General features: G+C 41.5%; 2 protein-coding genes across 2 annotated transcripts in view; both read left to right on the forward strand.

The window, feature by feature from the left end:
• Window positions 1–504: 504 nt before the first annotated feature.
• On the forward strand, window positions 505–3,169 carry LOC100698263 (nuclear factor 7, ovary). The gene is made up of 3 exons (XM_005461185.3): window positions 505–761; window positions 1,383–1,496; window positions 1,598–3,169. Exons 2-3 carry the CDS (start codon window positions 1,403–1,405, stop codon window positions 2,992–2,994), a joined length of 1,491 nt encoding a protein of 496 aa, XP_005461242.1. The 5' UTR covers window positions 505–761; window positions 1,383–1,402; the 3' UTR covers window positions 2,995–3,169.
• Window positions 3,170–7,341: 4,172 nt separating this feature from the next.
• LOC100698524 (endophilin-A1) overlaps window positions 7,342–13,750 on the forward strand; it is a 50,904-nt gene continuing 44,495 nt past the window's right edge. The window contains exon 1 of the mRNA XM_005461186.4: window positions 7,342–7,646. Within this exon, the coding sequence (XP_005461243.1) occupies window positions 7,602–7,646 (45 nt within the window). The 5' untranslated portion in view covers window positions 7,342–7,601. The remainder of the gene's footprint in view (window positions 7,647–13,750) is intronic.

Consider the following 13,750-nt stretch of genomic DNA (forward strand, 5'->3'; position numbering starts at 1 on the left):
GCTAATAAATTATTTTATAATTATTCTAAGAAGGTAAATTATGAAAGGTATTTCTCAAATCTGCTAACCTGTAACACAGGTTAGCACCTGAATTTGTTATTGTATTTATGTCCAGTTGTAAATGCATCATCTCTGAGTTTTTGCTTAACTAATATTCAACTTTGGTTACATTTCATGTTTTTAGTCTTTCAGACGAATCTCATGTTTAATCATGCTTAGAAAAGATGATTTTAAGCTCTTTAACATGTTTATACAATGTTACTACATACCTATAAATTATCCATGCAGGACTTTTTACACAGTGCGTTTGGGTGTGCGCGCGCGTGTGTGTTGTAGGGGTAAAAGTCCAGCAGACTCTTTTTCCTACCTGGTGATAACACTGTCATAAAACCATGTCAATAATTAATGTGGCCTTTTGTGTGTGTTTTCCTTACACACACTCACACTTTCTGTCTAGCAAAACCAGAGGTGTGTGTGTGTGTGTGTGTGTGTGTGTGTGTGTGGTGGTGGTGAGAGGGAGCAGAGCTGTTCAGACTTCGCCCCAACTGCAGGAAACTGTCGCTCCGTCGCTACATTGCCAACACTGCAACCAGCTGAGGAGCTTCACACCAGCCACTGAGTACAAACTGGGAAACCTGTGAGGAAGGTTCACAGCTGACGAGGGTGGGAGGCACACAACAGCCTAATATTCTTCACTAATCCCAGCTCTGTTCAACCGTACACCTGTGACCTAAAAGAGCAACAAGACCGGAGTGACTGGGGTGAGTGTGCTGGTTTGCCCAAGGCTGAGGATGTTTGTTGTATTGCTTTCTGTGTTTTGGCCAGTGTTTACTTTGACAGACACACACCTACTTAGTCTTTCCAGTTTCCCAGGATCACCACAGTGGGAGTAATGCTGTTGGGACAGTTACTGCCTCTCCTGTGGGCGCAACCCTCTTCCGTTTAAAGGTCGATCTTTGTCTTGTCTAGTTAGTTTCACCCTGCAATCTCAAACGTTTCACTAATATCACATTAATAGTAATGGGTGCTATATTCAGTTCCAATTTGCTGTTAGCCAATGCAGTTTCTTACCCATGCTCCATCCAGGGCCATGACACTGGCGTTGTGATGCTAACCGTTGCTTTTGGCCCACCTCACCAATCTGGCCCGATATTTTGAATTCTCTGCCCGATGGTAATGACAGAACAGCTGAAGTGTTTGTTTAGTACTGTTCTCCTTCTGATCACGGTTAACTCTTTTAGTTTTATCACTCTCTTCTGCATTACATCAGTTTTAAAGCAACTTTTTTTAACCTTTATCTCATACATTTTTCAAATGAATAGATTCACTTGTGACCACTTTGTCCTAAATTTTGACTACCAATCATTCCATTAAACTGATAGGTTGATGTCTGAGTATTGGAATGCAAGATAGCCTGAGTGAGTCCAGCTACGGGAGAGAAAAGTGGAAAACTCCCACACTGCTGCTTCAAGCTGCTGACGTTCCACACACTGAATGTGAGTCTGAGCAAAAACACGACTGAAAGGAAGTTTCAGTGAAGGTAGTAGAGGAGGGAGGGGAGCCAGGACTGACTGTACTTCCTATCTGCTGTTTTCAGCTTCACTCACAGACTCAATGGCTTCCAGATCAGAGGAGGATCTCTGCTGTCCAGTGTGTCAGGAGGTCTTTAAAGATCCTGTTATTCTGTCATGTAGCCACAGCTTCTGTAAAGACTGTCTGAAGAGATGGTGGAGAAAAAAACGGACACGTGAGTGTCCAGTTTGTAAGAAAATATCACTGTATGAGCCACCTTTAAACCTGGCTTTAAAGAACCTGTGTGAGTCGTTCTTACAGGAGAGAGATCAGAGAGCTTTAAAGGCTCTCTGCAGTCTGCACTCTGAGAAACTCAAACTCTTCTGTCTGGACCATCAGCAGCCAGTGTGTGTCGTCTGCAGAGACTCAGAAAAACACACCAACCACAGATTCAGACCCATCGATGAAGCTGCACAACAACACAAGAAGGAACTTCAGGAAACTCTGAAGCCCTTAAAGAAGAAGTTAAAGGTTTGTAAAGAAGTTCAAGTGAAGTTTGATCAAACAGCAGAACACATTAAGGTCCAGGCCCGACACACAGAGAGGCAGATTAAGGAGCAGTTTAAGAAGCTTCAGCAGTTTCTAGCAGAGGAAGAGGAGGCCAGGCTGGCTGCACTGAGGGAGGAAGAGGAGCAGAAGAGTAGGATGATGATGGAGAAGATGGAGTCCCTGAGCAGAGACATAGCTGCTCTTTCAGACACAGTCAGAGCCACAGAGGAGGAGCTGAGAGCTGAAGACGTCTCATTTCTGCACAACTACAAGAATGTATTGGAAAGAGTACAACGCTGCCCGCTGCTGGATGATCCACAGCTGCCCTCAGGAGCTCTGATAGACCAGGCCAAACACCTGGGCAACCTGACCTTCAACATCTGGAACAATATGAAGGACATGGTCTCCTACACTCCTATCATTCTGGACCCAAACACTGCTCATCCAAACCTTTTCCTGTCTGAAGATCTGACCGGTGTGACAGGAGGAGAAAGACAACAGCTTCCTGATAATCCAGAGAGGTTTGATGATTCCTGCTCTGTCTTGGGCTCTGAGGGCTTTAACTCAGGGACTCACAGCTGGGATGTCGAGGTTGGAGACAGTATACGGTGGGGACTGGGTGTATTTTCAGAGTCTGTTCAGAGGAAGGGAATCATACTGTCTGGATTATGGAGAATAGGGTTCTATGAAAGTAAATACTACGCACTCTCACCATCAGCTCCTCTCACTGCTCTCTCAGTACAGAAGAAGCTCCAGAGGATCAGAGTGAATCTGGACTGGAACAGAGGACAGCTGTCATTCTCTGATCCTGATACTAACACACACATACACACCTTCACACACACTTTCACTCACAGTATGTTTCCATATATTAACACTTACAATAAAGCCAAGGTGTTGTCATTGAAGGTTCAGTGTGAGTGGAGCAGATGAGTTGAGGATGATTATATTTCTAATGTTGTTTCCTGTCAGTGAATTGAACCTGTTAAACTGCAGCTGAAACAAGGATTCATGTTTAACTCCATATACGAAATGTTTCTGATATTTGATTAAAGACTTTCTTCATGACAGAAATTAGATTTCAGTACATAAATAAAACTAAATAAGATCCGAGTTGAAAGGTTGGATTATTATGTACGTGCTTCATTGTCAGTATCTCCAGGGGGATTCAAAGTCATGAGATGAACTTGTGTAGAGGCATGTAGAGGAAAATATCTGAGCTTTATTTTGTATCAAAGCGGAGAGTGTCGTCCAGCTAGAGAAACGTCTAAGACGACTTCACATGGAAACGTCAGCAGGAAGTTTATAATGACAGAGCTTGTTTCATCAGCTCATTTTTCCTTCATTTACAGCAGAAGAAGAACTGAAACTGTGTGTGAATTCGGAGTGCTCGCTGTCAGGACAAATAAAGGAGGGGAACGGGTTTAAAGCAGCAAAGCGCTGTTTTTAGAGCCTTTTTTGTTAAGGCATTTTATGTCCCACAGAAGTGAAGATTTGAAGATGAAATTGTTTTATAGCTGTAAATTCAGTGTGTACAGTGAAACGCAGAGGGGAAAAAACTATGATTACAGGAAAACACTTATACAGGAAGTGGCCACTTCATTAGGTACACCTGTTCAAACGCGCAATAGAGCAAATATCTATTCAGATAATCACATGACAGCAACTCGGTGCATTTGGGTATGTAAAGATTGGTCAAGATGACCTGCTGAAGTTCAAACTGAGCATCAGAATGGAGACAAAAGGTGAGGTAAGTGACTCTGAACATGGCATGGTTGTTGGTGCCATACAGACCAAAATCTTTAAAGAATAAAGTGGCTGGTGAGTGTATGTAGACATATATTTAGTATAGGACATTTGAATTACACACATTTTATTCTTGTATATTAATAAATGCTCAGATTCTCTCAGCGCTTTTTATATAGGTTTGCTGCTATTTTTATTAAAAATTGGACACTAAATTTGAGCTGAATGGTCAGTCGAGGGGATTCACTTTAATGTGATCCTGTTCACTTAGTTTCACACTGCACATTAAAAGGTGTTAAAATGGTATCCACCCATGTAACAATAATTTTATATAATTTTAAGTGAATCTGTTGTTTTTTTGTATTTACCATTGCTGGTGGAACAACACTTTCTTCAAGAGAACCACTTTTCAAGAAGAACTTAGTCTAACATTTTGGAAAAACAGAATCTTTTGAGCTTTAAATGAAATTATTAACCGATGGGCTGGCTGTGATGTATATGCCACGGCCACCACTAGAGGGCACCATGAGTGTCTCATTTGGACAAACTGTGCCGTCACCACAGGCAGGTAAATACTGGAACTTTGAAAGCACACCTGTGATCATTTTAGTCTGATGTATTATATTTTTTATTTTTCTCTTGTATATCTGAAAGTCTTTTGTATATTTTATGGTTTAATGTAACGGACTGGCGGACTGTGGCTTTAAATTAGCTGTATGTGTGCTAAATTTTGGAATAGTTACATCTAACATGCTTACATGGCTGTGTTAATGCTGCGTCGTTCAACCTGCTTCCCTCAGGGAAGTGCCACAGATGAATCAGCACAAAGACTGACAAACTCAAGAACAGTTTCTTCCCAAAACCATAACCACCCTGAACTCACACATGCACCGATAACACAGTTCCACCCCCCATTCCAAGGACTTCCCTCTATAAACCACCACCACTGTGCAATAACCCAAACTGTAAATACACAACATTATTTATTCATCACATATTTATTTCCTCTTTTTTCCAGATTTGTATATTTGTACACACACACACAGCTGCGCACCCCCTTCTTCTCCCACATGTTTGCACTGAGTAAGAGATGCTCTGTATGCTCTGTGTCTCATCGTACATCTGTATAGTGACAATAAAGGCATTCTATTCTATTCTAATGTGCACTGTCACTACTGAATTTAAAAAGAAAAGATGAGTGAGATATCACAGTTTTTATGAAAACTTTAAGTTTTCACATTGCTGTCCTTAATCTGCGTTTATCTGCTAACAGCTCATTTAACACAAGTTTTCAGCTTTCAAGTCGTTTTTCCCTCCTGTTTGGATCAAATCTGATGTCTGTGAAGGTTCTCAGACAACTCCTGAGAACAACTCCTTGCCAACTCCTTTGACTTGAATAAAATCTGATATTTCCCAGTAGTGTTTGAACGCACCATTGGACCCCCTAAAGAGCTGTCCTTGGTGCTGAAACGCAAACACCCTAAACTCTCCTCCTCCTCTCCTTCTTCTTCTCTGTTCTCATCCAGATGTAGTTTCGTATCCTGCCAGCGCGCTGAGGTCGCGTTAGCATCGTGACATCATTATTATTCGTCTCCAACAAGCAGCACGAGCCCGCGCTGGTGTCTCGTGCTCAGGGGGCGTCGCGGGGATCGCTCGTAGGTGGCGAAGGCCGACGTGCTGACGTCACAGAAATAACGTGAGGCTCCCCTCCCTGCCGAAGATCGTTTGTGTATGAAAGATGGGGGCTCCGAGGACAGAAACCAAAACCATTAACGTGAGATTAACTTGTGCAGGGATTCCAGAAACTTCATCTAACATCTGCAAAAGCTCTTTTTGATCACAGCAACATTTTCTGAGTTCTTACAACTGCTTCTTTTTTGTTTTCCCCTAAGTTCAGTAAGTCTCCATGGTGTGTTTTTTTTTTTGTTTGTTTGTTTGTTTTGTTTTGTTTTGTTGCTCAGATATTAGTGTTGTTTGTCAGGGGAGATAACTAAAACTTCAGAGCAAATATTACTGCTGTGGTTTTGTTTCCTGTCTGATATCTGAGTTTTGGTCACTGTTTGATGGTGTTTCTTCTTTCTTGTATTGCTAGGTCTTTACATCTTCCCCATGTGTTCTGTGTTTCTTTGTTTCTGGCTGCAGTCAAACTCTCATTTCTTCTTAGAAAGGTTCCTAACCCATTAAACTGTCTCCAAAGCACCTCTGTGGCAGCATATTCTCTAAATACTCAGGAAACAAGCTCCCTTTATTACCTCCTTTGGTAGAGGACACACTGGACCTTAAATCATCAGTGCTAATGCTCAAATAAAGTGGAGAGGCTGCATTAATTACCCACCAATTGACAGGGCTGGCAAACAGTGTAAACATTTGGGTGAACTGGCCCTTTAAATAATCCCGAGGAGAGGAGAAAAAACAAAACAAAACAGAGTAAAACACCTCAGATCATCTTAAAATCTGCTGCCTGTGGGGCTCAGAAAAATGTTTATTAGTTGCTGAATAAGATAGATAGATAGATAGATAGATAGATAGATAGATAGGCAAATAATTTCCTTAGGGATTAATAAAATATTCTGATTCTGATTATTTTAATTATTCCTGATGTCCTTGTGGGAGATCTTGAGAAGCATCCCCATATCTTGGAGGGTCTCCTCCTAGTTTGACGTGACCAGAAAAAGCTCTAGAAGTTGAAGGTTACACATAAATACCACAAAATTTAAGTGACTAGAGAGGTCACACAATATTAATACTAACCACTACTGTGAATGGTCAAAAAACAAAACAAAACAAAAAATTGTTACCAAAAGTAAAATAAAAACACATCGAGTCAGTCGATGTATAAGAAATTATTTCTTAGTGAAACTGTGACTGTGAGTGACAGCTCACCTGTCTCAGGTGTAGAGAAACAGATATACTGACTTACAGTGATCCTCTCTGAATAATGCAGTAGTAACTGTAGCTGCAGCTGCTGCGCCACAGTGTCAACTTATGTAAATATCTCACTTTGGAGAGGCACCTCTGGGTCCTGTGAGGCTGCGGGGATTTAATGAACGTAAACCTCCAGCTTCTGTTAGTCTGCTTCACTGCTAAACCTCTTTATGACATCACACTGACACATCTGTGCACATCTGCCAAATCAAACACTTTTCAGTACATTGGAGAACATCAGTATCAGGGAATGGACCTGAAGCCCTACCTCAGGAATGGTGTGCAGCCAGAGCCCAGTGTCCTGGGCTCTGGCTGAACTTTATGTTGAGACGAAACAAGCTTGTTTTCCCATTGAAGTCCAGCTTTTAGTTTTGGTCTCATCAAGCATGTGATTGAATGGAGACAGTTTCCCATGAGCCATAAACTGAAAGCTGGTCATCCTGGTTTATAAGCACATCACACATCATATCACTGGTGGACAAATACCAAAAGGGCAAAAGAATAAGATCATAAATATGAAATGGGTTTTTAGTGCCAGTATGAAGAGGCTGGTGTGATCCACCTTCTCATTAGAGGATCTTTGCCCTTCCTCTTCCTCCTCTCCTCCTCTCTCTCTCTCTCTCTCTCTGACTGAAAATAGATCCAGCTGGGTTTGGTTTGGCGATCATTGGCTCGCGTTTCCACCACATTTTTTCTCCACAATAAGCGGACAGTACTGACTTTAAACCGAACCGGAGGATTTACCGCCGTCTCCTCGGGCTCCACCTCGCTCCCGTCCCAGCCTCCGTGCTGTCCGTGCAGCTTTCACACTCGCACATAAATATTTTACACACCGTTTCTCCGTGGTTGCTGCCTCCGCCGCTGAAGTGATGTCTGTCGCGGGGTTGAAGAAGCAGTTCCATAAAGCCACTCAGGTAAGAAGAAGCGAGAGACCCGCTTCCTGTTTCCCTTCATGTGTCTGTACATTTCTCTGCGGGGAAAAAAACAAACCTGTGGACCTGTGGTTGCACATAAATCCACTCATATCAACAAAAACACGTTTAATCTTTAATGAAATCAGATTTATTCCGTTAAAAGCTGTAGGTTAGTGTTTAAAAATCGACATTTTCCCTCATTTGGGTGTTTTTAAATTTGTTTTTGTGCAAAGAAATTGACTGATTATTTTCCTCAAATAAAAACGAGATTTGTGAGTAAAATATTCAGATTTCTCGCGATGTTTTGTGTGAATTAAAAGCGGGGTATACCCCCCTCAAACACACACACAGAGGTTTGCATGTAATGTTATGTAACAGTGTGTGAGCTGAAAGTGTGTGTGTGCAGCTGATTGGCTGTTGATCCACGCAACAGGGAATTCCCTCCTTCCTCCTTCACATCCCTCCATCTTCTTCTTCTTCATCCTCCGTCTGTCCATCCTCTTCATCTTCCTTCATCCTTTTTAAAAATCTATTTACCTCTAAAATACAAACAACTTCCTTCATCATCATCATCCTCTTCCTTCTCCTTCATCCTTCCATTCTTCCTCCACACTTTCTTCGCCTCCTCGTGTTATTTTTATCCATCCCTCTTCTATAACGCTGCTACATCTTTCTCCTTTTTGTCCTCCTTCCATCATCTTTTCCATCTTTCACGCCATCATATCTCCACCCCATCCCTCCTTTTCTCTGTGTGCCTCTTGCATCACCTCCTTCTCCTGATCTCTCCTCTGTTTCCTTCCATCCTCTGCTTATTTCTTATCCATCTCTCCATTCACCCTCTGTTTTCCTTCCTTTTCCTTCCTATCCCTCCATCTTTTTCTTCTTGCTCCAGTCTCTCTATCACTCCATCTTTCCTGTCTTCCCATCCTGTCTCCTTCTCCACACACTTCTTTCTTTTTCTTTTCATCCATCCATTACCACCCCAACATCTTTTTGTTTTAGGCACCTGAACATCCCCTCTGCTTCTTTCTTTCTCTTTTTACTTTTAAATCTGTTTTTCTCTTTCTTCAGTCCTCCTCTATCATCCATCATTTTCCCTTTTTCTCCCTTCATCTTTTTCTCCACTCTTCATCATCCTCCTCCTCTTCTTTGAGACTTTCCTCCATCTCTTCTCACTTCACCCCCACCTTGTGCTATTTTTCAGTTTTTTAACATCCCCTCATCCACCCTCTGATCATCATTTTAATCCATGTTTCCTTTATTCTTTCTTCCTCCTACACTCATCCTCTGCTCCTCCATTTCTTCATCATCGATCCTTGCTTCTCTTTAATCTTTTTTCTTTTTTCCCATCATCATGCCTCCATTTTTCATTTTCCACTTTCCTTCACATCCACCTCCTACCGTCCTCCATCATCTGTCCATCATTACAGCGTAATCATAACTCAGGCTCAGATTTCAGTCTCATTAATGAGGATTTATTTTTAACACTTGCTGACATGTTTTTGTTTGGAGGTTTTTGGAGGAACTGCTTTGACCTTTCAGCCTGTTTTCTGCTTGTTGAATCTGAATGTGAGATGAATACAAAGAGTGAAGCACAAACAGACAGAATGTGTATGACCCGGTGTCTGTCCGCCCGGCCTCCTCCCCACAGGGATCCTTGCTCATCATGTCGGCTGTGGAGTGATGTCAGTCATGCTGGCAGCTCTGTGAGGCTGCAGATGGAAAAGTGGCAGGACTTTGAGCTGAATGGTCATGTGTGCGAAAAATAGTAAAGGACAGGAGGAGGGGGGGACTCAGGTTCCTTATATTGAAGTTTGTTAGGACTGCAATTATTCATCAAGTAATTCGATTAAATAAATTACCAAATTCTTGGCTTCAATGCTTCGCATGGCTCTGTTGCACCCTGATGTAATAAACTATGTAAACAAGAGTGTTTCACCTGCATTTGAGACTAGAACCGACCTGCAATAGATATGTATTTATGGAGTAGCGTGTGATTAAAAAGTTAAACAACATTATGGCCACAGTGCCCCAAATTTCAGGCCAAGTGAAAGAAAACATCCAAAACATCAGCACTGTTCCTGCACTCACCTTTCAAATTTTCAGTCCTTCATCAAAGCACCTGATCAACAAACTCCAACATGAAGAAAAGCGAACTTTTTAACTGCTCCATCCACTGCCATTTGTTTTATGCAGAGAAAAATCTGCAGTAAGCCTCCAGAAGTTGTATTATAATATACAAAAATGTTAACTTAGTCACATTGGTTTAATTAGACAGCTTACTGAAGGCTGACAGCAGCTGTCCTGTTTTACATGGAAGCAAACAGGGGTGAGTCTAAGAAGGGCTGTACTAGACCATATTAATTGCAAGGCTTTCGTAGCATTTTTCAGATTGAAAGTGAAACAATATCAAATTGGACACTGTCTGTTGGACACTGAATTATTATTCATTATTAACATCTACACTATTTTTCAGCAGCACAAAAAAGTTGCCTCCCATTAAAACGGAGTTTTTCCTTCCCACTTTCACCAAAGTGCTTGCTCGTAGGAGGTCATATGATTGTTGGGTTTTTTTCTGTATGTGTTATTGTAGGGTCTACCTTAAAATATAAGTCACCTTAAGGTGACTGTTGTTGCCGCTAAATAAAACTGAAAGAAAATTGAATTAATGTCAGAAAACCTTCCACAAAGACAGAGTAAAGGTAAATTATTATGTCGTTGCAGTTTGGTTGTAGTTAAACTTTTAAACATTGCAATTTCTAAAATGGAAACCAAAAAGCAGTTGATTTTGAAAGATCTGTTTTTTCTCACTTGAATAATTACTATTGCTCATTAATAAGACAAAAAATATTTCTTATCTGGTTACTTGATTAATTGATGGAATAATCAATAGATTACACGGCTGCTAAAACAAACAACAGCTGCAGCCCTAGAGCCCAAGCAACAGGCCTCCACTTGAGGCTGTGTCTATGTTTAAAGCCTGGTTACAAAAACAGTGTTGGCCTCTGTGGATGTTTCACTTTCATAACAACTGTGCTTCCATAGCTCCTCCATTTGGAAACTGAAGAACAGGGTGGGGCTCTTGATTGACAGCTAGCTCACCTGAACTAATTTAAATCGCGGAGGTGGACCTCTCCACTATGTCTGTGCTGTTGGTGCCATTTTAATGGTTCACACCATCAGTTCTAGTATTTTATTAATCTCTAGTTATTGTTAGTGTTCATTTATGGATGCGGTTTGCTCATCCAGCTTGCCAAGCTTGCTGATAACTACACCGCGCTACACGTTGGTGCCAAATCTTCTTCCCTTCACCTCCAACCCGTCACGGCTGCTCCTCCCTGCAACTGGTTCTGCTGGAGGTTTCTTCCTGTTAAAAAGGGAGTTTTTCTTTCCTACTGTCACCAAAGCACTTGATCAGAGGGGCCAATATGATTGTTTGGGTTTTTCTCTGTTTTCTCTGTATTATTGTAGAGTCCTTGCAATAAAGCGTTTGACCATCTGAAAGGAAAGCAAATTATAAGGTTGTGTTGAGGGATAAAGATCTTGGGGAGCAACGATGGTCAGATTGATTTGCCATTAGCTCTCAAGTAACTGTGTTTTTTTTTTTTCAGCTTGTTATTATGAATGCATTCATTTCCTGTTTACAGAATTGTTAGATTAATCATTTTAGTTCAAGATTCTGGATTCAATGTGCCTTGATACCGTTTCATGTCAACACCTGTCCATTTAAACAATCCCTGCAGACCTGGGCTCTGCAGGGATTGTTTACTTCTTCACTCTTTGAGATGAATGAATGTGTGTAGAGTGTCTTCATTGATCCACCTTCACCCCAGAGTTAGAGAAAACAGAAGAAAGTGTGGGTTTTTTTTTTTTTTTATCTGTTGGTTCGACTTTAAATTACAGCTTAATTAACAAGTGCACTTAACCCTCCTCCACAGCCCTCCTCAGGGGCAGTGGTTGATTATTGATTATTGGCGATCTAGCAGCAGGATCACAGCAGGAGCAGGTCAACAAACCCAAGTATCCAGTTGTACCTTCAGTTGTACGGGTCGATGGAGGCTCAGGAGGTGAAGCTGGAAGGTCGGAGTTTTAATAACCCAGCTCCTCTAGTCAAAGTGTCAAAGTGTCATCGGGAAACAAGCTGAACCGCAAATTGCTTAGCGTGTGCTTGTCACTGGAGCGCTTCCCCTTTTCATTGAATGCTTGTGGTTTGTACCCTTCAGAGGCCAGTCTTTAACCTCCACTGACAGTGTTGCACACTACAAAAATGGAATTTTTGAAAAATGTTGCAAAATTTCTATGCATAGTACCAATTAGTATTTTTTTATATGTGCTTGGGGAAAGACCACAGTTGCACAGTGCATTTCGAGTCTTATTGACCACTCAAAGTGGTCAAACAACTTCTCACTTGTCTATAAATTAAAATGACTTCCTCTCTTACTGCTGCTTTTACCGCTCTTACTAATGTAGCTGATGCCCCTGCTGCTCCTACACTTATTAAAACAGCTGTTATTCTGATTATTGTACAAGAAATATTAACAACTAAGTGTCTGCGGAGTGCCATTGTAAGACATTTTTACTACTGTAGCTGGTAGTGGTGCTATTTTTCCATAAACACTTCATTGTCATTGTCATAGTCACGCGCTGTTAAGGTTCATAAGATAAATCGGAGACATCACGGACGATTACCAGAGAGGAAAGAAGAGGAAATAAAGTTGTGACACACAAATTATTCTTATCTTTGCTCTTCTTTGGTAAATTAATGTGTGTCTGTGCTTGTCTGGGCCTCCCGCTGTTCTTAAAGAGAGTCGAAATCAATGAAAATGTCATATTAATAACATTTTCATGCAGTAATCTGACCCCAAGGGCTTCACTGATGTCATTAAAAAGTGTAAAAAAATAAAATAGGAGGAAGAGAGAGAGGAACAAAACAACCGATCGATGTTGTCCATGTTTGCTTTCCGTCTCGTCTGTCATCAGGACAAATTCCTACACATTCGTCGCGTTTGCGGGTGCTGATAAAGAGAGAAGATGATGTTTATTGATCCTTGAGGGAGAAACTGGGTCACAGCAGAGCAGAGCAAAAAGCAAAAATAAAAAGTACAGCAACAGAAACGGAGGGCGTCCTGCAGTTTCAGACAGCTCCAGAGGACAGCGTTAACTCTGAAACCGGTGCACCAAATACAGTCAGGCTCTGTTTTTATGTAACACAGTCTATCCAAAAGAGACGAACAGCTGGCTCGGCTGGTTCTGGATTGGTACTCGTGTCATACTCATTTATCGAAGGCTGTTTTTCACGTTTCAGAGATCTAAGCAGGAAGTGACAGAGGTTGGAAAGATGTGTGCAAAGTAAAAAGTGATCTTCTTATACATGATGCTCTGCAACTCCTATGGCATCCCATCAAGCTTTCCACAATATTTTGGAGTGTGCCCATTTATCCAGAAGAACATTGGTAAGGTCAGACACTGATGTTGGATGCGAGCTCCTGGATCTCAATCTCCCAAAGCATTCATTGTTCATTCCAGTTCATCCAAAACTGAAAGGGCCGGTTCTTGTATAGTTCTTTTCTACTCTACCTGAGCATTCAGCATACTTTATTCTCCCATTCACATACACATTCATACAAGCACTTTTTTTCTACGTCAAAGTGCTTTCTATCTAACATTCACAGTCCAATGAACGCAGCAGGAGTGAGTCTAGGTTCAGTATCTTGCCCAAGGATTCTCTGGCTGGCAGACTGGTTCAGCCAGCAAATCATCAACCTTCCAATTAGTAAATGACCTGCTCTACCTCCTGAGCCACAGCTCCCCCCTGAGGTGTTCAATGGGGTTAAGGTTGGGACTCTGTGAGGGCCATTTAAGTTTTTCCAAGTCAAACTCATCGAACCATGCTTTTATGGACCTTGCTGTGTCACTTGGTCACAGTCACTCTGAAACAGAAAAGGGGTTTTCCCCAAACTGTTCCCACAAAGTTGGAAGCTTAGAATTGGCCATCTTGTCTTGGTACGCTAAAGAATTAAGATTTCTTTTGACTGGAACTAAACCTTCAGGCAGGTTCTTCTGGCATTCGCCAAACACAGATTCATCAGACTCGTCAGACTTGT

The sequence above is a fragment of the Oreochromis niloticus genome, linkage group LG3 (assembly GCF_001858045.2).
Source record: "Oreochromis niloticus isolate F11D_XX linkage group LG3, O_niloticus_UMD_NMBU, whole genome shotgun sequence".
NCBI lineage: Eukaryota > Metazoa > Chordata > Actinopteri > Cichliformes > Cichlidae > Oreochromis > Oreochromis niloticus.